Source organism: Nicotiana tomentosiformis, chromosome 3 (genome assembly GCF_000390325.3).
Source record: "Nicotiana tomentosiformis chromosome 3, ASM39032v3, whole genome shotgun sequence".
Lineage (NCBI taxonomy): Eukaryota > Viridiplantae > Streptophyta > Magnoliopsida > Solanales > Solanaceae > Nicotiana > Nicotiana tomentosiformis.
The window spans coordinates 63,536,556-63,560,247 of NC_090814.1; the positions used below are offsets into that span (position 1 = coordinate 63,536,556).

At 34.5% G+C, this 23,692-nt stretch overlaps 2 protein-coding genes across 3 annotated transcripts; both read right to left on the reverse strand.

The window, feature by feature from the left end:
* Window positions 1-270: 270 nt before the first annotated feature.
* On the reverse strand, window positions 271-9,203 carry LOC104088886 (uncharacterized). 2 transcript variants are annotated; one of them, XM_009593637.4, is made up of 12 exons: window positions 8,977-9,203; window positions 8,644-8,731; window positions 5,910-6,203; window positions 5,112-5,270; window positions 4,201-4,341; window positions 4,055-4,111; window positions 3,521-3,659; window positions 2,653-2,757; window positions 2,391-2,581; window positions 903-944; window positions 734-821; window positions 271-596 (listed from the first exon to the last, which is right to left on the reverse strand). In XM_009593637.4, exons 1-12 carry the CDS (start codon window positions 9,099-9,101, stop codon window positions 592-594), a joined length of 1,434 nt encoding a protein of 477 aa, XP_009591932.1. In that variant the 5' UTR covers window positions 9,102-9,203; the 3' UTR covers window positions 271-591. The 2 variants fall into 2 exon arrangements, with proteins under 2 accessions (XP_009591932.1, XP_009591931.1); XM_009593636.4 differs by having other exon boundaries at window positions 271-821.
* Window positions 9,204-17,893: 8,690 nt separating this feature from the next.
* LOC104088887 (ferritin-1, chloroplastic) lies at window positions 17,894-20,315 on the reverse strand. The gene is made up of 8 exons (XM_009593638.4): window positions 19,920-20,315; window positions 19,719-19,802; window positions 19,558-19,618; window positions 19,378-19,465; window positions 18,818-18,879; window positions 18,557-18,622; window positions 18,377-18,440; window positions 17,894-18,254 (listed from the first exon to the last, which is right to left on the reverse strand). The coding sequence occupies exons 1-8, from the start codon at window positions 20,198-20,200 to the stop codon at window positions 18,205-18,207; spliced, it is 756 nt and encodes a 251-aa protein (XP_009591933.1). The 5' UTR covers window positions 20,201-20,315; the 3' UTR covers window positions 17,894-18,204.
* Window positions 20,316-23,692: the final 3,377 nt, after the last annotated feature.

Sequence of the window (23,692 nt, forward strand, 5' to 3'; positions counted from 1 at the left end):
GAACTTAAAAGATATTTTAACCCAAAATAAAAGTACTGTAATGTTTTTTTTTTGGATTTTAGAAATGGTCAATAAAACTTACTTGATGTTTACACCAAACCATATATAAACACTGTTACAAGTTATTACCATAGAGTGATCCTATAAATTTGAGAGGAACATGATCGGGAAGGATTTTCCCTTTGAAGAGCAAAAATGGGTGATACAGCATATCCAATTACTATTTGGCTGAAATCCTTGGAAAGAAGCCCTTCCATACTTGAGATAAAATAGCTAAAAGATCAACTAAACAATTAATTAGTGATCAAACTTGTGTTGTTACAAACTATCTATGCCAACGTAACTGAGACTTGACAAAGAGCAGCCAAATCAAGGCCATTCAAACTCCTGGAACATGGGTCAATACACAGCATGAATTCCCCAGATGTGAGAAAACATACTAATCAGTAATTATATTCCTTCTTTGCTACCTACGGTTAGACCTCCAAAAATCAACTAGTGACTATGTAACCCCGAAACATCATCCATACAAGACTTGTTATCCTAGAAATTGCCACCCCGCCAGGACCATCTCCTGGCTTAATGGATGAATCATGCTAATAAGAAGACACAACCAGCCAGACAGAAAAGAAGAAAAAAGAGAAACTTGTGAGAAACTATAACTCGACTTTCTGAGCTGATGAACCAGCGTTCTTCAGCGAGAAAAGCCAACTAAATATTTGTGATAACTTACTGGAAGCAGAATTCTGCTGCCCTTGTTGCATGTTTGCGTTGCAAAGCATATTATAGTCATGTTTCAAGTGAGGAGCAGCTATTCTTTCCTGTAGACAACAGTTAGGATGGGTAAGTGATAGCCTATGTCTCCGTAAATTGAATCATCTAGTGAAATATGAAAGTAATACCTTAAACACTTCAAATGGGCAAAAACTTGAACTATTGCAACCCTACAAGAAGAGAGAAAAGCATCAAATTAAACTGAGTAAAACTAGCAAGGAACCTAATTTTTCAAAAAGAAAACCTAGCACACGTAACCACCAAAATTCCCCAAGGGAACAAATATAAGTCACCTATAGCACAGGTTGTTAGCAGCATTTTGACAAGTGATTTCTATAAGTAGTTTGAGTTCCCAGTCACCCTTCTGGAAATATTTTATTATAAAGGAAAAAGGAAAATTACGAGAAAAGAAGAGAACACGCAAAGAAAAAGTCACAATGAAAGTTTACACTGGCATGCTTGTCTTATGGCAACACTGATACAAATTGTTTCACAGGCAAGTTCTGGTGGTTTTGTCTACTTCCCAAAATTAGAATGACAATATGGCGCTTTATGAACTTGTAAGTACTAGTTTTAGGATACGTGTGATGCCGCATGTCGCCTATATCATTGTGTATAAAGTTTTAAAAATTATATAAATATTACTCCATTAAACAATATGTTTGAGTTATAAATAAATTTATAAAAAAATATAAGGAAAGATTTAATAGTCAATAATTTCAAAATTCTAAATATTAGGAAAATAATTAAATGAAAATTTTGTCCACTGTGAATTCTCTTTTTAAAGCTTAAAAAGTTCGATCAACATTTCGCCAGGGAGCTTCCTGCTTTTCAACATTTCTAGTTTGGTTCTGTTTCCTCCTCAACAAATGTAAAATTAAATTTTTATCACAACTAATTGATTACTGTTTTTTCCAACAATAATTTCTATTTCAAAACCTAGTGGTAGATATCATTTGTAGCACGCCGTAGTAAAGTTTAAGAGTAGAAAAAATGGCTTTATCAACCAAGCTTTTACAGAAATACTTATGATTTAAATTTTAAGAACAACAAATAGTTCATAAGAGAGGAAAATAAAGAGGCAGATTCGGTCTTGTAAGATTAAAATACAAGGACAAAGAACAAAAGTTACACAAATCATGGAGTTTCCTTGTAGGGAAAAGAAAGCTTCCTCCTACCTTTTTGTATTCTTTTTTATTTTCTCAATAATTTGTGTCCTTATTAGGAAAAGATATCCAACATAGAATTATATTCAAAAAAACTTATTTGATTTAGAACTCCTAAATATTAGTGAAGTCTTTTGATTTTACAATTTTATCCAATGTAAAATATGTTTTAAAAGAGTAAAAAAAGGTGAATGACATTTCTCTAAGGCTTTCATGCTTTAATAAAATACAGGTAGATATTGCTTTTACAGAATTATATCAGAATAATGATTGGGACAAAACCACCTTTAATTGGGCAATATGGACCAGGCTGCCAGTGAAACCTTTTTTTTTTCAAAATTAAAGGTACAGGAATAATCTTCAGTATCCTAGCAATTAGTGAATGACGAATCGCAAAGCAAGGACCATTCATTATCATATTCACCATAATATGAATCCAGAAACACTTACTGGCAATGCAATGGGACGTTCATTATGTAGCACTTGCACAAAGTACTTGCTAGAGTTGTCCAATTCGCAGCTGTACAGGACTAACATGTTATTTCCGGCAAAAGGAGCCACTACACTTCCCCGCCAGTTTCTAGTTTTAGGAGGCTTCTGCGGGAGTTCCAAGCTTTGCTCTCTTTGTATCAGTTCAAACTCTATAGCAACCAGAAGCAGATTAGAAAAATTGGAGTACGAGGGGTAACCATCCTACTGTACAAACACTCACCAGGTTCTTCAAGAAAGAGCCCGATCAGGCATGAAAAGGGAAGCAAAGTTTCTGCATGAGCAAAACGCATTCTTGCCTTTTCATAGGTCCCTGGAGCATATCCTTCTGAGGAGGAGAATGTACAAAAAATATTAAGAAAAGGTGAAATTGAAAGAAACACAAAACTAGATTACAGATTATTCCCAGGTGAAACATTGATTCACAGAGAACCTAATTCATTGTTTTGATCTAAGCTCAGTTTAGGAACTTTCAGTGCATACACATGCATGATGGAAACTGACATGAATAGGATAGAAGAATTTCAGATAGACCAGAGTGAGTGATACACGGAGGCTTTCATACTAGGAATCAACAATCTGAGGATAACTTGAACATTAGAAACACCTAGTTAAAAGGGCAGCTTATAAATAAAAGCTTAAATTCAACGAATAAGGAAGAATCTGCAAATGTAGGGCTGGATATATATTTTCTGGATTACCTGGAAAGAGAGACTAGTGAGATTTACACAAATCATATTACAAAGGACAACTAACTAGCAGAAGCTTAAACTCAAGGAATAAGGGCAGAATCTGCAAATTTAGTGGCTGATCTGGGATGTATATTCTCTAGATTACTTGGAAGGAGAGACTAGAGAGATTTACACAATTACGACTAGAGAGATTTACACAATTACTATTACATTTTAGTCGTTTGGTTTGAGTACAAGGAATAAGGAGTTAGAATCAGTTACACCCTCCACTATCTCTTCCTTAATGATCCGTAGCAGCAACAAGGGAATAATAAGATATTCATATGCCTCAGGACAAAACTATTTAACCCCCAGCTAGAAAAAAGAAAAGAAAAGAGAAGCTAGTTGAACCAGTATTACCTTCTTTAGCTTTAATTGCCCGTTCCATTGAGTGAACAACATCCTCGAGCAGTGGCACTCCCATTCGATAATTTAGTGAATCACCATAGCCTTTCAGAATGAACAACTCCAAATCATCAGCCCATTCCAACAAAGAAACCTAAAATGTAAACTTGTCAGTGGCAATGGATGGCAACAAGAAAGCTCCAACATTCCATATAAATGAGAAGTTGGAGATGTACTTAAAATACATGGTGCACAAGTAGTACATCTTATGTTTCAAGCAAACATCATAGAAGCTAGCTAGATCTCTCACCCTCTCCCTGCATTCCATGTTACGACCCAATCAATAAAGAAGTCAACAACTAACCAGAAATCCAACCTGGGAACCTAGAACCCTACCTTGACCTCATCCCCCCACCCCCCCCCAAAAAAAAAAACTTTCCCATTTCGCCCAGAAAAAAGAGGAAAAAGGCCGGGAAAGAAAGCTAACCAGGGAAAGGCCAACGAGGAAATTGAACGAAGAAATAAAAGAATAGGGTTAGCAAAAAATACCTCAGATGGACTGAACAGACTACAAGCTTGATTGGTGATGTTCAACAAGGATGCTTCCTGGGGGAGAAGTCATTTAGAAAGAAGATCTAGATAAAAAAATTATACAGGCTTTAGCACTCATCAGAACAGTAATAGTGTATACCGACCTGTTTGCAGAGAAACCACAAAGAAGATACATCTTGTTTCGTAAAACTAAGCCCATGTTTCCTGACTAATTCACGAGTAATTTCATCCAATACAGGTTCTTTGAGCTTGTCTACATTTGGCTCCCGACTTTTTCTAAAAGCCTGCAACCAAATGAAGATACCTTAATTTTGTTGCTCACTTAGCTCGCCAATCAAACTTCAGAAAATGGAAACCCCCCCTCCCCCCAAAACCAAACAAAAAAAAGGAAATAAAGAAATAAGTTTGCATCTGTAAGTATTGCTTAAGCCTTCTGTAAATCAGATAGCACCCATATCAACAAAAAGAAGTAGGCAAAGGAGAGATTGCACAGGAGGCTACTTCAAGGAAAAAAAGGTAGCAATAGTTTACGATATAGAACAACCTGTCCAGAAGCTGAAATGTAGTATATTTTGACACTCAATTCATACCCTTTCTCCTTTATTTTTTTTATTTTAAAATCAGTAACAGTAAGAATTAGCACTTTGTCAATAAATGGATGCAAAACTTCACTTTTGTGTGCATGACTTTTTAAATTTTTTCATACCGCCTTAAATAACTTAACTCAAAATGAGTTGTGTTCCATCAAAATTTAATAATAAGATCCTAATATATCCATTCCTACTCCCGCAGTCACAGTTTAAACAGTCTCTTTTTACCTTTACAGGTTTAGGAGATATTAAACTTTGCTATTTTAGGAGAGGGGCTTCATTCCATGACATAAAATTGTAAACTTTAGCTAACATCAAGCCATACTGAATGTAACCCATATGTACTCTGAGTTACCCAGCTTTAATGTAATCATTAACTAGTTAAACGCATGAATGAAAGCTAATTTTGATGTCATTCACACAGGAAATCTCCACTATTTAGGCAGATAAATTTGCATTCATACCTTGTAGCTTTGACAACAGTCATGAAATCTCAAAACTATGTCACTTGCACGGCTTTCACTGGTAACAGCAAAAGCTCGATGCCTTCCTGGTCCAAGCTTCCCTCTTCCATTAAATAGCCCCATCCCAAATGCCACAGCGCTAGCTGATGCCCGAGGAACCTATATATTTAAACATGAATATTTAAGTCAATATGACTGGGAAAGGTAAAAGAATTTGACATGGAATTAAGAGACTGCAACCTTTGAAAACAAAGGTATACTTGTACGAAAGAAAAATGTATATAAGTTCTAAAATCATGCAAATCAAAATACTTGTAAAGCATCTGAATTCTCGATGCATCACTTAAGTATGTGAAACTTAAGATGAGCTTTGGTTGGTCAATAAAGACGCTTGGCTGCAACATCTAAAGCCATGTTAGTGCCTGACAAAGGCAACAAGATGGACAAGATTCTACAAAAATCCCTGCTATCTGTTTATTTGGAGATCATCTGTGTGCACACTTGTTGCACATAAACACTGGAAGTCAGAAAATGAAGACAGTGCAAAGTGCAAATCATAGGACCAAAAGTCCTTGAGTACACAAGATGATAAGATATCCTTTTTATTAATGACGAGATGATAAGATGTCCTTTGGCTCTTCAACTACTGTTGGCATGTTAAATTTTTTTTATCATTGGTTGCAAAAATTCTTTGACTATTATTTAAGCCAGGAGAGGAAGGATGACTATAGTCATGCTTTGACCGAATATAAAGAAGTAAGAAACTAATATAAAGAAGTAAGAAGATAATCAATCAACCTGGGTAGTCTTGATTGAATATACATCTGGGTGGTATTCCTCACTGAAAAGGTCTGGAAACTTTTCCCCAACTCTGATTCCAAGATGATATAATTCATCTTCTCCTTCACTGATCAACTCTCCACTTGTAAGTTTTCCTTTCCAAGGAGAGCTCCACCCCAATAACCAAGCGGGAATTTTCTCCAAAGACTGCTTCTGTTCTTTTGCATCACGTACAAGGACTTCCAAATGACCAGCCAAGGCTTCTAATTCCCTTATCTTTTTCTTCGTTGGTGCACGAGTGCCATGCCTTGCCTATCAAAGAAGAATAAAGTGATTACAATTTACAACAAATTATCTTTGAAACATCTCTTCCGAACAAAGCATTACTTCAGAAATCCCAGCCAAAGTATTAAAATATATCATCAGCCAGATTTCCATAAAAAAACTTCAAATTCTTTTGTGGAGCACGCATGTCTTTGTCTCCTCCATTATAAAATTTGAGAGAGAGAATCCAAGGTATGTAAAGTGCCAAAATTATAACTAAAGAGGTATAGAAGTATTTCCAATGAACATCGAGGGAGCAAAGAGAGCAGAGATTCTCTAAATGAAATATAAAATCATAAAGGGTTCGGCAAAATTTACACTTGGGCTCCAAGAAGGAGAAGAGAATGGTGTAGTGAGAGAAAATCAGTGAGTTACTCTCCCTCTAAAATTCATTGGTGAATCTAAAACACTTATTCAGTAATCTAAATTTTTGGATTCTGCTTTCCAATCTGTTTTAAGCTACTAGGCCTGACGAGATTCCAGTGGAGTTTTGGAAGAGCGCGGATAGGGCACGCTTGGAATGGCTCACCAGTCAGTTTAATGTCATTTTTAGGACACCTAAGATGCCCGAAGAATAGAGGTGGAGTACGTTGATCCCGTTGTACAAGGACAAGGGTGATATCAAAAATTGTAACAATTAAAGGGGTATCAAGCTGCTAAGCCACACTACGAAAGTTTGGAAGAGGGTGGTGGAGACGAGAGTGAGGAGAGTGTCTATCTCCAAAAACCAATTCGGATTCATGCTGAGGCGGTTGACCACAGAAGCCATTCATCCAATTAGGAGGCTGGTGGAGCAATATAGGGAGAGAAAGAGGGATCTGCATATCGTGTTCATTGATCTGAAAAAAGCGCACGATAAAGTGCCAAGGAAAGTTTTATGGAGATGTTTGGAGGCTAGAGGTGTTCTTGTGGCATACATTAGGGCGATTGAGGATATGCATGATTGAGCTAAGACCCGGGTTAGGGCAGTGAGAGGAGACTCAGAATACTTTCGGGTCATAATAGAGTTGCACCAGGAATTAGCTCTTAGTCCGTTCTTATTCGCCTTGACGATAGATGTATTAACGCAACATATTTAGCGAGAGGTGTCATGGTGCATGTTATTTGCAGATGACATAGTGTTGATTGATGAAACGCGACGCGGAATTAACGCTAAGTTGGAGGTTTGGAGACAGACTCTGGAATCTAAAGGTTTCAAGCTGAGCAGGACTAAAATCGAATACATGGAGTGGAAGTTCAGTGACGCAACTCATGAAGATGAAGTAGAAGTAAGGCTTAATACACAAGTTATACCTAAGAGGGGAAATTTCAAGCATCTTGGGTCAGTGATGCAAAGTAACAGAGAGATTGATGAGAATGTTACACAGAGCATTGGGGCAGGGTAAATGAAGTGAAAGCTTGCTTCCGGATTCTGGTGTATTGTGTGATAAGGATATACCACCAAGACTTAAAGGGTAAATTCTACAAAGCCGTGGTTAGACAGACTGCCAGTCAAGAACTCTCATGTCCAGAAGTTAAAAGTAGCGGAAATAAGAATGCTAAGATAGATGTGTGGGCATATTAGGAAAGATAGGGTCAAGAATGAAGCTATTCGGAACAAGCTGGGGGTGGCCCCCGTGAAGGATAAGATGCGAGAAGTAAGAATGAGATGGTTCGAATATGTGAAGGGGAGATGCCCAGGTCGCTAGGAGAACCCCCAACAACAACAACAACAACATAAGATGCGAGAAGTAAGAATGAGATGGTTCGGATATGTGAAGAGGAGATGCCCAGGTCGCTACAACAACAACAACAACAAACCCAGTATAGTCCCACAAGTGGGTCTGGGAAGGGTAGGGTGTGCGCATATCTTACCCTTATCTTGAAGGTAGAGAAACTGTTTCCGAAAACCTCCAATATATACGTTAGCAATAAACCCCTAGATATGCTTGTAGAGATAAAACACTAGTATATATAGTTCAATCCTCAACGTGTTGCATATATTTCCACATATAAACATCAGTTAAATAGAATTCGATTTCATAAATTCCATTCTCTTATGGTTCCAAATAATAACATGAACACTAAGTCAATCTCCAGCAGCTTTCAGCTACATTTAGGCAATAACAGCCAGGTGGCAGAGCCACAGCCAAGGAAGGGGGTTCAATTAAATTCCCTTCTTTGGAAAATAGTGCTTCGCAAATAGAGTAAACACTACCTTTTTCATATAGTATGAAACATAAGGGAGGTAGTTCAAAAAATGTTGTATCACAGGTTTCAATATTTTGAACTCCTTGTTAAAATTCCTGGCTCGGCTGTTAATAGCTATCGAGTAATCCCACTACAGAAAATACAAGTACTGATATGTATTTCCGTAATAAAAAAAATCACCTGAATTTAATTAACATAGGCTCGCCAATAAGGAAAACAACACCTAACAAAAACTCACCACTAGATTCAAATGAAGAGGTGTACATTGATCTGGAATTTCAGAAGATACGAATGAATTCGCTGATATGTCCTTGGCAACATTATACCTGCCCATAAAAACCAATAAACAAGTACTAATCAATAGAACAATTCAAAGCGGCAAATGAAAACCGACTTCTATCGAGCAGTCAGATAAACACCAAACTTTGCAACAGAACCTGAAAAGTGACACGTAGATAAAGCAGTGCAGAAATGTAGAATCCTAATTACATATCACGGATCAAATTTATCCTTTGAGAGTATCGAATTTCAAAATAATTGATCTGGCTCAGTGTGTGTGTAGGAGAGAGACCTGGATACAGTGGCAAGGTGTTTACGAACATCGAAGGAGGATTCATCGGCGTTTGATTGTGGCGTGATCCCTAAGAAAACAGTGAGGAGAAGCAGTATGATGAGATTCATAGCAAGCTTCAACATTTCTTTGCTGCTTTTGTTTTGTGTTTTTCTCTAGAACTCGTGTTTATTTACACACTAGTTTTTTATTCGTTCTATGAAAGTGCTTTGCCTATTTGCGACTTTCAAGAAGAAGCCAAAGCCAAGTGGTGCTATATTACGTGGTTCTAAGTGGGTGTTAACTAGGCGGGTTGGTCGGGCCAGATGCGAAAAAAAATAGCTAGTCCGATTAGTGGTCCGGACTAGATAGTGAGTTGGCTAACCGGGTTGATAACTTATTGGGAAAATTCGGGTTAATTAGGGCTCGTCCGGGATCGGGGTTAACAGGTCCCGACTGGCCGGGTTACTTATTTTTTATTTTTTTAGTATATTATGTCTTTCTAATTCAATGTTATTGATACTTAAGTGTTTGTAAATTTTTAAGACTTAGAATTAAACTTTAAAATTTTAAATTTGAAATTTGAATTTTAAAATTTTAAAATTGAAAGTAAGTGGCTACAAAAATTTATTTAATAAGATCAATATGTAAGGATCAAACTCTGAAGGCTTTCGTTTTATATTTTCATTGAATAATAATTAATACTTCGAATTAATTTCAAGTTCTATTTTGAATTTTTTTATTTTTGAACTTGCAAATTAAAAGTTTACAATAATTATAAAAAATAAAAAAGAGTACATCACATGCTTTGCATCATTTTTATAAGTTCATCCATGTCAACGCGAGGTTCTTGGTTTCCGGCATTGCTTGAATCGGAACCATAAACCATTATATATCTAATTTATTGGCCCTCCGCTTCATCTACCTCTTCACGTCCTTGATTTCGCCGTTCTGATTTTATCCAATCTCTGAAGCACAATAGAATTTCCAAAGCGTTGCTGCCTTTGCTTGGTTAAATGTGCTCTCTGATGCGACTGTTGAAAACGGCACATTTAGCATGTCTCGAGCCATGGCCGAAAGAACAGAAAATTGATTTGAGTTGCTCCTCCACCAACCCAGCAATAGAAATTTCTTTGTGTGGGGTTCTGGTGACTTTTGTAAGTAGAATTGGAACTGAAGTTGAAGGAATATTTGCATTTACAACAGCAAAAGTATCAACAATGTTAGCATAATAATTATATAAAGTTTGTAAATATTTGCGTAGATCAGAAATACAAGTTTCAACATGATGGGTTTCAGTTGGTCCAATATCCACATTAACATATAAAGCAGTGATTAATTGGCGACAAGTGGCCATTTTGATAGAAGGGTTTAAAATAGCACTATTTAGGTAAATATGGGGAATTAGGTAGAAATATTTCTTAAATTTATCTAGCATAGATTCAATAACAAAAGTATATCCTTCTTTCTTCTTCAAATTATGGAGTAAAAGAGAAATTCCAGCAATATGAACTAAACCATTTGCAATAGTAGGATAAAAAGCTCCAGAAAACTCAAGTGTAGCCATATAAAATTTTTGTAAAATTTTTACAACATGTTCAATGACATCTCAAGTTCTAAATGTTAACAAACCGTTAGGATCGGTACAATGAGAATTGGCAACTTCAGATATAGGCATTTTATATTTATGACAACATCTTAAGAATAAATAAGTGTAATTCCACCTAGTAACTATTTCTTGAGGCATGAGTCTTGGTTTTAGTCCATATTGTACACATTTTTCCTTAGATGCATTTAATCTAACACTTCTATTATTTTCTTGAATTACACCAACAACTCTTATAACTAAAGTGATTTTATCTCTAAATAATTCAAGGTCACTCTTCACAATTAAATTATAAATATGACATGCACACCTAACATGAAATATTTCATGAAGTGGTGGGTGTAGATACAATTTTAATATTGTAATAGCAGCATGGTTGTTAGAAGCATTATCAAATGACATACACAAAACTTTTTATGAAAGATTGTAAAATATAGCACCTTCATGGATAATATTACTTATAAATTGCACCAGTATGACTTTGATGTTCATCATATTTAAAAGCAACACTACATTTTTGCATACAAAAATTATCATCTATCCAATGGCATGTAATAGTCAAATAATCATTTCCATTAACAACACGACCAATATCAGAAGTAAGAGAAACTCTACAAGAAAGACTGGCGAACAAATAACGGATATATGTCTGATATTGTCCAAAAAATCTAAAGATATCAGCTCTACAAGTACTTCTAAGAATACCTTTAAACAAAGGGTTATAAATTCTTTGAATATAAGTAACAAGATATGGTGAAGAAGCAAAACTTAAAGGTAAACAACCTAAAACAATCATTTTAGCTAATTCTTCCCATTCTTTTGCTATATCGTATTTATGATATTGAACTTCATAAATTTATGATCTTTCGCTAATTCTTCCCGGATGCCGCACTAAATTTGATATCAAACTTCAATTGATAGACTGATACTTGATATTTGATGATATTGAATATTGATACCACACTTCACTTGAATACTTGATATTTGATAATTATAATTTTGTAGTGACTAAAGTAAATATTTGATGAAACTTGAAATAATAAGTTATTGAGAATTTAAGAGCAATAAGCAATATTATCAAGAGAGAACTGAGAGAGAATTAGAGTAGTAAGAGAGAAAATTGTGAGAAAAAATAAAGAAGAAGGGAGGTTATTTATAGTTTTTAAAAGGTTAAATTGTAATTTATTAATTATTAGGGGTGGAGGCTATTTTCTTAAAGGATAGGCCGAAATGACTATTTTTGCAAAAAATGGCGGTTGCCCAACTGTTATTTTTTAATTTGATCGTTGGCAACGATCATTTAAAAAAAAAAATAATAATTACAACGGTAACCGGGCTGGACCGGAGTGTAGCACGGTAAAGAATTCTGAGGCACCAGTTACCAAAATATGTTTGTTCTCGCCCGACTCCCCCAACCCTCCCCAACCCATCCCATCCCTAGCGTACCGGGCTGAACTGGGGCCCATGATTGGCCCGATTAACAGGCTTAGACTTCTAACTTCTTCTAAGAATAAAGAGAAGCCACTGCGGATGATAAACATAGACACACATGAAACTTACTTTATGTGTTTTAGTTGTGGGGCCCATCAGTATAGCATCCGGTTCATGACTCATAAACACGTGGCAGTTAAATGAAAGCTTGGGTTCTGATTGGGCTTAATGATATGGTTCATGCTTCAAAGGTGGGGTGATTTCCACAAAGAGGATCATTTGGTGCCGCTAAATAAGTCTTGCAAAAATAATTTCCAGTCAAATTTTCCAAGTATACTCATTAGAATTTTTTGCCTTATGGCGATAGTTAAAATTTCTGATCAATTGTCATAATTGGGTGCAAATTTTGACCATCATCATAATTGATTTGCAAAAATCCAGGCAATTCGCCAAAAATTCTAACCACCACCTTATAACTGATTTAAAAAAATACTTGCAATCGTTATAATTGGACGTAATTTTTAAATATCACCATAACTGATTTACAAAAATCCTGGCAAATCGCCATAATTGACCACAAATTTTGACCATCATAATAACTACTGTAAAAAAATTCACCATCATATTTTGCTTCAAGATTTATCCAAATCAATGCCAAAAGACTTCAAATTTGATACAAGCTTCTAATATCAATTTCAATAATTTTTAATGGTTAAATTCAACTTAAACCTTCAAAAATTAATACCCATTTTATTTTCTTCAACAAGTTTTTTTGAAGCTCAAACAAAAAAAAACTAGCAATTGTATTTTTAAATTTCTCCAAAGGAGGAGAAGAAAATGCAGAAGAATGAAGTAGTAGAAGAAGATGCAAATGAAAGAACAGGGAAGAGGAGAAGAAGAAAAACCTGTGGAATGGCTAAAAAGCTAAAATTTTCGGAGTCAAAATATAAGTGATCTTAAAAATGCCCACCCGACGTAATTAGGCCGCAAAGGTGTTGAATTGTATTTTCTTTTTTCTAATAATGTTAATTCATAAGGGAGCATGAAGGGCTAATTGGGCAGTGGTCATTCGAATAGAAAGTAACGACAATTTTAAGGAAAACTTACCTAGCTATATTATAATAGAAACTTAATTATTATTTTTCTTTAGGTTTCTTAAAAGTTATATTCTCTATCTATATTTATTATTTATATGCAAAACCTTAATAAAGAGAGCATCTTTAAAACTAAGATGTAACTGATACAGCCCTTTCCTCTCCCCTCCCCCATGCCACCCCACCCTCCCCCCACTCTAATGTATATCAGTTATGTAAAGCCCCTAAAATCAAGTTTTCATCCCATTTTCAAAAAGATTTTAAAATATTTCTCTCTTTCATACAAATTAATCCAAATCTTATCCTCTTCACACAAATTCATCGACATTATCTCCAAAATTGCAGTAGCAAAGAGTTCTCCATTGACAACCATTAAAAAGTTTCAAAACTTTGAATTCAACATTTGGGTTTTACGAAATTGTGATTTGTTCTCATCCTCTTCACACAAATTCATCGACATTATCTCTAAAATTGCAGTAGCAAAGAATTATCCATTAACAATCATTAAAAAGCTTTGAATTCAACATATGAGTTTTACGAATTTGTAATTTGTTTGGATTGGGTGCTCTTGCAAACGATTGAGAATATAAATTAGAGTTTATATCTCAATTATGAGGGGAGATTGGTTAAGTTTAGAGTTATTTTTAGGTAAAATTTCATACTGAAACTCGAAGAAGAAAAGTTTCTAAATTGTATCACAATTGTATCATAATTGTATCACAATTGTATCAAAGTTGTATTTGACTCGTATCTGATATATCAATATGTAAAATAATACCTAATACAATACTAATACAATTATAATACAATATTGTATCAGAATTTAAGTTTAGAGTTGTGATTGAAACATGAAGAAGATGAAGATAAGAATTGTATCACGATTGTATCATAATTGTATTTGTATCATAATTGTTGTAGAAATTGTATCACAAATGTATAATAATTGTATATGGTGATGAGCAATTGTAAGTTTATGACCAATTTCACATTTGGATTGTGTATGAGCTATTATCCTATTAGTAATAATTTTGCTAGAGTTTAACAATTTTTGAATTGTTGAAGAAACGTTTAGCAACTGATTTTTTTGTCATCTCATGACATTCTATGCCGTGTGTATAGGTTCCTAACTGCAAAGAAAAAGTATCCTTTTAGTATCTATTATGGAAATCAGTTCTGTATTATTGAATTTGTTAGATTAGGTATCACTTTCCTAACATTATAAGGATAATAGGAATATAGAATATGTAGTATGGTATTATATCCAGTATTTGAAAATCCCAACCAAAATCATTCAACAATTAAAACGAAATTACCAGCTTCTTGTTGAAGACGTGCAACTATCGAAGAGAGAGAAGAGGAGATCTGCATACTGAAAAAATTAGAACGCATGAAATGAGGAGAAGTGTGAAAAAAAGAAAGGATATAATTGAATCCCTTAATTGAAGGTATTAATCATGTGGGATAGCTTTTTAAGGGGGAATGTATACAATTTGTAAGAAAAATATAGATACTTTTTGAAAACTACAAAACAAAATAAATTAATAAGTTCCTATCATATTATATATAAGAAAAACTCCCCAATTTTAACGGTGACATCTTAATCACTAAGCTATTGGGATCAATTTTCCATCTAATCGTACACCATCATTATAGTTTTGCACTTTTTGTATTTCATACCTTTTAGAATATTGCATTAATTGAAAGCGTTTTAAATTTTGTCATCCACCATTTTTCAGGATTATACTCTATCATGCACACTTCTGAAGATTGCACTTTTACGTCTACGCTTAAATAGCATTGCACTTTCCCATCTCGGTAAATTTCATCATAAAAACCTCAATAATGATGTCAAATACGCAGAATAAGTTTGTCCATCTTTGTACTAACGTTTAAGGAGCCCCAAATCATGGTTCTACCACTGCAGGGCCAGTTGCCATTCCCCTTTACTCAAGTCGTCTAAGGGACGGGAGTTTGGTAATGGGGGGAATTTATTCGGAGTGTTGGAAATATAGCAATATTTTTTGTATTTTTTATTTTCCGAATGAAAAAAGGAAATACAGTGGTAGGATTTGCCATCTTTCTTATTAAATAAGGGTGTTTACCGGACGGCCTGGACCGAGCTTGTCATGGGAAAAAATAGTCTGTCCGGTTAGTGGGCTGGCATACCGGACTGTTAGTGGGTTGGATATTTCGGGTTCTAGTGGGCCCGTCCGGGTTCGGGCTTATCCGATTCGAACCGGACCGGGTTTTTTTATATATATATATATATATATATATATATATATATAGTGTATTACGTAATCTTATACAAGGTAATTGATACTTAAGTGTTTGCAAACTTCTAGATAATAAAATAATATTTTAAGACATAAAATTAATCTTTTAAAGTTTAAACTTTAAAGTATTCAATTTGAAATTTAAATTTTAAATTTTAAAATTAAAATTAAGTGGCTGCATAAAATTATTTAATAAGACCAATATATAAGGATCAAACTTCAAATGCTTTCATTTCATATTTTCATTGCATAATAATACTTCAAATTAACTTGCAAGTTATATTTTTATTTTTTTTATTTTTGAACTTGCAAATTAAAAGTTTACAACAATTAAAAGTTTATTATTTACTGTTGCCAAATGCCAATAAGAACAAATTGTCTAATAAACTAAGACATTACGCTTAAATAAGTCTAATAAATTTAAAATAACACAAATTGTCTCAAATCAACTTAAATACGAATTCTCGGAAGATGCTCAAGACAACCCGTGATATGCTTCCTTAAACCATATGTGTCCTCCCTCTTTGGATGAACATTAAAGACCCGACCACAATGCTTACACTCTACTTTGTGAACTTCTTCATTATGTTATACCGTCTCAAAGTGTTCCCAAACATGTGAGCGCACTTTAGGAGCACGAGGCATGATTGAACTTGAACATAACAAAAATGATACCACGCTTCACATGCTAATTGTAATTTTGTAGTGGCTACTGTACATAATTGAGAACTTGTGAGCAATAAGCAATTCAATAATCAAGAGGGAATTGAGAGAAGAAGAGAGCAAGTTGTGAGAAAAAATGAAGAAGATGGGGGCTATTTATAGTTTTAAAAGGCTAAAAATGTAATTTATCATTATTAGGGGTAGGGGGTAGGGGTGCTTATCAGGCGGATCGGGCGAATAATTATGCTTAACGATTCGGTTTATCGGTTATCGAATTATAAATGTAGTAATTCACTAGCTATCCAATAAGACAATGAGCGGATTGGTATCGGATTAACGATTATCAGGCGATTTATCGGCCAAACTAAATAAAACAAATTGGTATAATATTGAAATGAGTTCTTTTTTATGGGTAGTTTTGTTGACAGACTTCCTGTATGCACCCTAACAGACCTGATGAGCTTGATAGAATTAAAAATTCGGGTGGGAAAGCTATAAATTGGAATAGACATCGAGTCTTAGGAGTTCTTGCTAGTTCAAGATCTATAGGAAAATGTAAATATAAAAATTCTTAACGGGTTAACGGTTTATCCGATAAGAAAATTGAGTAATTCGCCCCCAAACCGTTAAGCCGTTAATTATAAAATCTTAATCCGTTCACCATCCATTACCCCGATAATCCAATAAGCCATCGATTCGGTTCGATTAACGTTTTCGGTTTAGTTTTGAATAGCCCTAGTAGGGGTGACTAAAAGTGCAAAAAATGGCTGTTGCCTAACTGTCATTTTTTATTTTGATAGTTGGCAACAGTCTGAATTTAAAAAAAATAAAATTGCAACGGTGACTAGGCTAGACCGGACTGGAACCCGGTTAAAAGTTGTGGGATTACCGGGCTAGCCGCGTTCCCTTGCATCAGTACCAGAAAAAGACCCGACCCCGTCTGGAACAACCCCTACCCTAGCCAATCCTTCCCATCCATTACCGGACCGGGTTAACTGGGCCGAATAAGGTCGGACCGGGCTATTAATGGGCCAACCCGACCCGAGTAACACCTTTACCCCAAACCCTACTGTCATAGTATAAATTTTTAACACCTGGTTCCTTTCCGGTTAAGTGTTTCTTTTCATTTGTCTCTCTTTTATTCTTTGTTATTTTGAAATTTAATCCTGTTTCGAAGAGTTTAAACGTTTGCTTGCATGAGTGGCTTTTCATATTGCCTTTCAGGTCTAATGTAAAAGGTAGAATTAATTAAAAAGGGTAATGTAAACTTTGCTGTTTGAATTTGGAAGAAATGCACCTCTGTCTGACGATCCCGTGTACATCTGTATGTCAAACGTGCCCAAAATCCTTTAGATTACATTTCAGCAGTGGAAAACAGAAGTTTAGTTCTGATAAGTAAAAGAGGTTGGGGAGAACAAGAAGAAAACAGTTCGGTTCCACAGTAAAAGTGGTGCCTATCAGATTTTTTTAACTAGAAAATTGAAGAAAAATTAAAGAGAACTATCACCATACAGGCAAGCACCTGTAATTTTGGGTTAAAGAGACAATATCTTGAACTTACACTTGCCAATGTCCTCCTTCCATTTTTTAACCCCTCCTCGGATTAAGATCGGTTGCCTAGTTAATCCACATCTTTTAAATTGACATTTGAATTACGTCTTTTCCTTTAACCAGAGAAGACGAAAAGGAGAGAAAGTCTTGTGATCAACTTATGATAAACCTAGAATAACTTTATAGCAAGACTTACAAATCCCCAATATAGAGGAAACATTATCACAAGAAATTCAGAAACAAAATACTCATTTGCAATGTCAACCTCTACTCAGATTAATTTGATGCAATAAATTGCAGAAATACCAACATATCAATTGAAACAAAAGGGGACTCACATAGATTTGATAGAGTGCTTTCTGGGTGCACTTCATGTTCAAGCTACAAGAGCAAGCATGATACCCTAGATAGAACTAATTAAACTCCAAAAGTACTTGACAACTAGTAAACTATAGCACAGCTGGCTAGATCTATTAGGTCAGTCTTACATGGACTTTCTTACCACTCATGCTTTCTACTACTAAGAGGCCTAGAATCTCAGAGCCCTTTTCTAATATCAAAATATACTAAAGACAACGTCCTCCACAATGGCAAAATACAAATGCAAAGTGAAATTCTATCTTCTCCTTCAAGCAGCAGCTCCCTCATTCAGCAGCATCTGATCGAATTGCCAGACACCTAAATCGCAACCAAAGAGGTAGATGTTAAGAGAACAATTGGGGAGAGCATTGTACAAATAGGAAATGAAGGTGTTTCACAATGAACAAGAAATATAATTTTTAAAAGGATTGCAATTTTACCATGTCCTTGGCCAACTCTTCTCAGCTGAGCAACATATTCTGAGATCTTCTTGATTGCGTCCACCTAATTAGAAAAATAGTGCCTTAAAATTTGTGAGCTACAAATGGTTTTAAGATTTAACCTCAGTATCTTTAAATGCGTATTGTAGTAGTATTTCTACAATGTAGTAAAACCATCACCTGTTCAACCAAGAACTCGCTTTCAAGAAAATCAGCCAAATGCACATCGTTGCTTCGTGAAGCTACCTGTTTTTTTAGAGTTTTAAGTACATCCGTTAAAACATAAAAATGGTCACATTCAAAAAGCAAGCATGTCATACTGCCCTACTTAATATATATATTATATATATATATCAAAAACCAACAGAGTGATCATCCCTACATCAAAATTGATCCAAAAGTATGTTAATACAACTGAACAAGAATTTGAAAGAAACTCACAGCGTGCAAGTTTAGAAGCCTTTGATTCGTCAACTTCTCCAGACAAAGTGCAAGCTCCATTGCTACAGAGCAAATTAAACAAAAAAGGAATTGATAAGTAAATAATAAGTTCAATGTCATTTTAGGAAATCTAACAATTGAAGTACTCCTATACTATGTTACTCGAACTCTCCGAATATATTACAAGGTGCGTGTCGGATCCTCCAAAAGTAGTGCATTTTTGGAGAATCGACACGGGTGCGGCAGCATTTTGGAGAATCCCCACAATAACTCCTATCTAAGAGCTTCCAGATTCACGAGGAAGGGCAGTAGTTAATACTTAGTAAAGAGCTACAGTATCAAAATAAATATGCACCTAACTCCATTTACTTTTCTAAGACAGCACTGCTTACAAACAGAAAAGATAAAGATCTGTGGGCCATTGCCACAGGTAATCCATGTCCCAGTTATTCAAGTAAATATTGACAGAGACAACCATTCATATTTAGCAACATGGCAGATATACGTCTATTAACTCCGGAATTAGAATTTACAGCTAGGAGAAATGGAGCAAAACTTACCATACAATGCATCTCCCTTCTCACAGTGATCAAACTCAGTAGGTGGCGCACAGATAGACAGCAGCTTCACCCTCCCACCGCGCTTGTTCTAGAAACAAGGAACACAAAATTTAGAAGTCATCTACTATAAAAACAAGGCAAGAGGAAACACAACTATGATAGCAGCAAATCGTCGAACACCTGGAATTCCATCAATTTCTCAGCGTGCTCTCTTTCCTCTAGACTAGATTCCTTGAAAAACCTAAAGTAAACAAAGCAATAACTCAGAATTAAAAAGAAAAATGTAAAAATCCACATAGGAAGACCATCAAAATTTCAAGAGGGTTTTCCGGAAAAATTACTTTGCAAGACCCTTGAGAGCAACGTTGTCTCGATCGAAATACGCAAACATCGCATGATAAACATATGAATTATTGTATTCCACACTGCAATCAGAGAATAACTCATGAATAATCTCATATTAACAGATTTAACCCTTGCTTTACCTATTGAGTTGAAAAACAAAAAATAAAAGATTAAAGGTTAGGAATATAAGAACTCACTTGATCTGTTCATTAACAGCAGCTTCGCAATCATCGCAGTACTTCTGGCGGCAAAGAGAGGTATCAGGAACAGCGGGTACAAGCATCAACTCCTTCTTCAACTCTTCAAAGGGTTCAAAGACAACGCCGGTCAAAGGCTTGTGGTTCGTCGCCTTTGAAGCAGAAACAACGAACCGATTTCCACTTTTTGGGGAAAAGCTCTTCGAAGATGAGAACAAAGGGCTCAGATTTTCCCCTTGGGTGTTCAACAAAGCAAAAGCTGGTGCCGCCTTGAGAAGCATGGTTCAAAATTAGGGTATGCAGAAAATTATTAGGAGAAAAGAAGAAGAAAAAACAGGGGAAATATGAGAGAGGAGAAAATTCAGTGTGTGGTGAGGACTTATGATAGGAAGGGGAAAATGAGTCCTATTGATATACAAAATGCTGAGTGGAGCAGGAGACCGTGAGGACCGTTAGATGAATTGACAAGTGGATGGCTGTGATTGATTGGTGGACAGAGGCGCGTGGTTGGCTTGTGGCATATCTGGAGATGCTTCTGGTCTTCTTGGTCCACACTGCAGGAAAGCGTTTTTACCCCAAAAGACAAGAAAAAGATGGTGTTACTTTTGGAAAAGATCTTTTTGAAAGAAAAAAATTGTGACATTTTTTTTTTTTGTTTTTTTTTTTTTGTTGTAATTTTAGGAAGATGAATAAAAGTTGAACTCCCCGAATCAAAAGACCACTTATATTGAAAAGAATTTCAAAAACTGTTTTAAAATTTTAAATAAACATGTTTTTTGAAATTCTTTTGTAAGATTCCAAAACTTTCCACAATCAATTTCAGATTTTGCTTCATATATTAGTTTTCCTTTTTCCACGTCGCTTATATGGAGGACCAAAATTCCAAAAATGTAGAGGAAAATTGGGGACAGTTTTGGTCTTTTCCTCTTCTTTTTCTTTTTCTAATGTATTGTTTTAATTTTGAGACACAAATTTTCTCTTTTCTTCTTGGATTTGCTTATATTTTGTGGTTCACATTACAAGGTAATTGTATTTGGCGATCAGGTTAGGTGTGAACGCCTTAGATGCTTCATTCTAAATCTGTATTACATATTGAACATCTTACTGTGTACTTTAAGGATAATTTGATTTTGGGGACAAGTTTTATTGGGTCAATAATACGGAAATTATATTATGAGGTTTAAATAATAATTATAATAATAATGAAAGAGTTAAATAATAATAAAATTATTTAATGATTATATTTTTCTCTTGTAATATGGTTGATTCAATGATTAAAAATAAAATATATGAGGTATAATATAATATATATTTAATTTTAGATCAATATGGATAAACTTTTATTTTCAATTTCAACCATGATAAGAATTTTGGAAAAGGATATGTTTGTCATATGATTATCTATTTCCTGATTGTTATCCCATATTGCATGCCCAAATAAAAAAAATTCAATTAAATATAAAATAAAATAATCTCACATTCATACCGACATTATTATCCTACTGTTTCAACCAAATCACCCCTATAAAGGTGGTCAATTGTTTAACGGAGTGAACGGGCTTATCTTGCATTTTAATACTCCCCGATCCACAATAAATGATCATTTTACATTTGACACACACATTAAGGAAATACGAGCTCATAGAGAAAAAAAGATGTCACTAAATTAACTTTAATTAATTGTTACATTGACACATTGGAATATATAAACAAGGGCAAATTTTAGAAAAATAAAATTAATTCCTTCTTGATTATGTAAATGAACACTTATTTTGAACCAAAATAAAAAAGATAAAATGATCATTTAATGTGGACCGGAGGGAGTACTATTTAAATCTTTAGGCAAATGAAAATAGAAAGAAAAAAGATATTATGGCCATATCCTTTTCGGATCTCGAATTGAAGGGAGTCAAATTCGAGTCACCGCTTAATTTGCTAATATATCAAAAGTAGGAGTGTACATAGGTCGGGTTGGTTCCTATTTTCTAATTACCAAACCAAACCAATTGTATCGGGTTATTGAATTTAAATACCAAAGCCAAACCAATAAAAGTCGGGTTTTTTAATCTCGATTTTTCTCGAATATTTCGGTTTTTTTTATTTTTTTTTTTGCATAAAGTTTTCATAGCACAAATATAATATTTGTGCTCCAAATATTTCTTTAATCCTAATAAGACAGAACTATATAATGTATTTTTCAATAAAATAACATAAATATGAGATGAGTCATGGCATTATACTAAAATACAACAACAACAACAACAACAACGACCCAATGAAACCCCACTAGTGGGGGTCTGGGGAGGGTAGTGTGTATGCAAACTTTACCCCTACCTCGAGGGAGTAGAGGGGTTATTTTCGAAAGACCCCCGGCTCAAGAAACGAAAAGAGACAATGTCAGTATCACCAATAGAAACCATAGGAAAAATAACATTATGGAAATGAGAAAGTAGATGCAAAGCAAATGTGATAGACCCTATATAGGCCCGTCATTATGGAAAACAAAAGAGTAGTAAGACACAACGTTGCCACTAGCTCACATTGACAAAAATCCTACCAGACTAGCCTCACAAAGGTACGAAGTAGGGGAGACTCAGCTACCTCCTAACCTACAACCCTAATACTCGACCTCCACAATTTCCTATCAAGAGCCATGTCCTCGGAAATCTTAAGTCTCGCCATGTCCTGCATTGTACTAAAATATTCAACAATAAAGATAATAAAAACGCATAAAATAAATATTATTAATAAGCCATAATGAAAACAAACATAATTTAAAATTATGACTAATAAGTATTATTATTTACATGACTAACCACTAAAAGAAAAATAAGTTATTCATTTTCTCTAAACCATGGAAAAACTAAAAAATAGATATCAAACACTATTTTCATTCATAGTACAATTGAATTGAATGTCTTTTATTAGCATTAGTATTGATTTGATTTTGGTTTAGGATTTATTTGAGTTACTAACATTTATGGACTATAAAACTTATTGGATCATACAAAAATTATAAGTTCAAGCTTGAAATAATACGTTAAAAGATAAAACTATGAAAAAGTTTAAGAAATATTTATAAACTACACTACAATAAATATTTTTATGTATTAAATATATTTAAAACTTCTATACATATAATGTCGGGTTGGTTTGCTTTCGGTTTGACTTTTTTTAGTTAAAAGCAAACCAGACCAAATAAGGTCGGTTGTTTTTCCCCGTTTGACTCGGATTATCGGGTTGGTGCGGTTTGTCGGTTTCATTTGTACGCCCCTAATCACAAGTGATGAGGGGGCAAGCTCATATGACTGCAACTTAGAGCCCGTTTGGATTAGCTGATAAGTTTTAGGTGCTGAAAAGCACTTTTAAGTGCTGAAACTGATTTAATAAATAAACAGTTACGTGTTTGGATACAAGTGCTGAAATTGATAATAAGCCGCTGCAGTATTTGATAAAAAAATGTTGATAAGTTCTTTTTCTGTTAAAATGATTTAAATAACCTTAGAATTGTTTACGCTTATAAGGGCGTAATTTCTTCAAAATTTTAGATTCTAGATCGATTCAAATACAAAATATTCGATTTGTCATTTTATTTTAAATACAAATATGCTTAGATAATATAATTTTTATGATAAATATAATTTATTTTATGATAAGCATATAATCATAAGTTATAATAATTAATAAATTGACAACAGTTTCTCAGTAAAAAATAAACCTAAATAGGACAAAATATTTGAAGAGAAACAAACATTGTGTTCATCACCACAACA

Excerpts from the sequence above, each read along its gene's own strand:
- LOC104088886 (XM_009593636.4), bottom strand. The coding sequence starts at position 9,101 with ATGTTGAAGCTTGCTATGAATCTCATCATACTGCTTCTCCTCACTGTT. Across the intron at positions 6,204-8,643 it reads CTCTTCATTTGAATCTAGTG|GCAAGGCATGGCACTCGTGC; the intron begins GTGAGTTTTTGT and ends CTTCTTTGATAG. Across the intron at positions 2,758-3,520 it reads GGCAATTAAAGCTAAAGAAG|AAGGATATGCTCCAGGGACC; the intron begins GTAATACTGGTT and ends TCTCCTCCTCAG.
- LOC104088887 (XM_009593638.4), bottom strand. The coding sequence starts at position 20,200 with ATGCTTCTCAAGGCGGCACCAGCTTTTGCTTTGTTGAACACCCAAGGG. Across the intron at positions 18,880-19,377 it reads GAAGGGAGATGCATTGTATG|CAATGGAGCTTGCACTTTGT; the intron begins GTAAGTTTTGCT and ends TTTGCTCTGTAG. Across the intron at positions 18,255-18,376 it reads AAGAGTTGGCCAAGGACATG|GTGTCTGGCAATTCGATCAG; the intron begins GTAAAATTGCAA and ends GTTGCGATTTAG.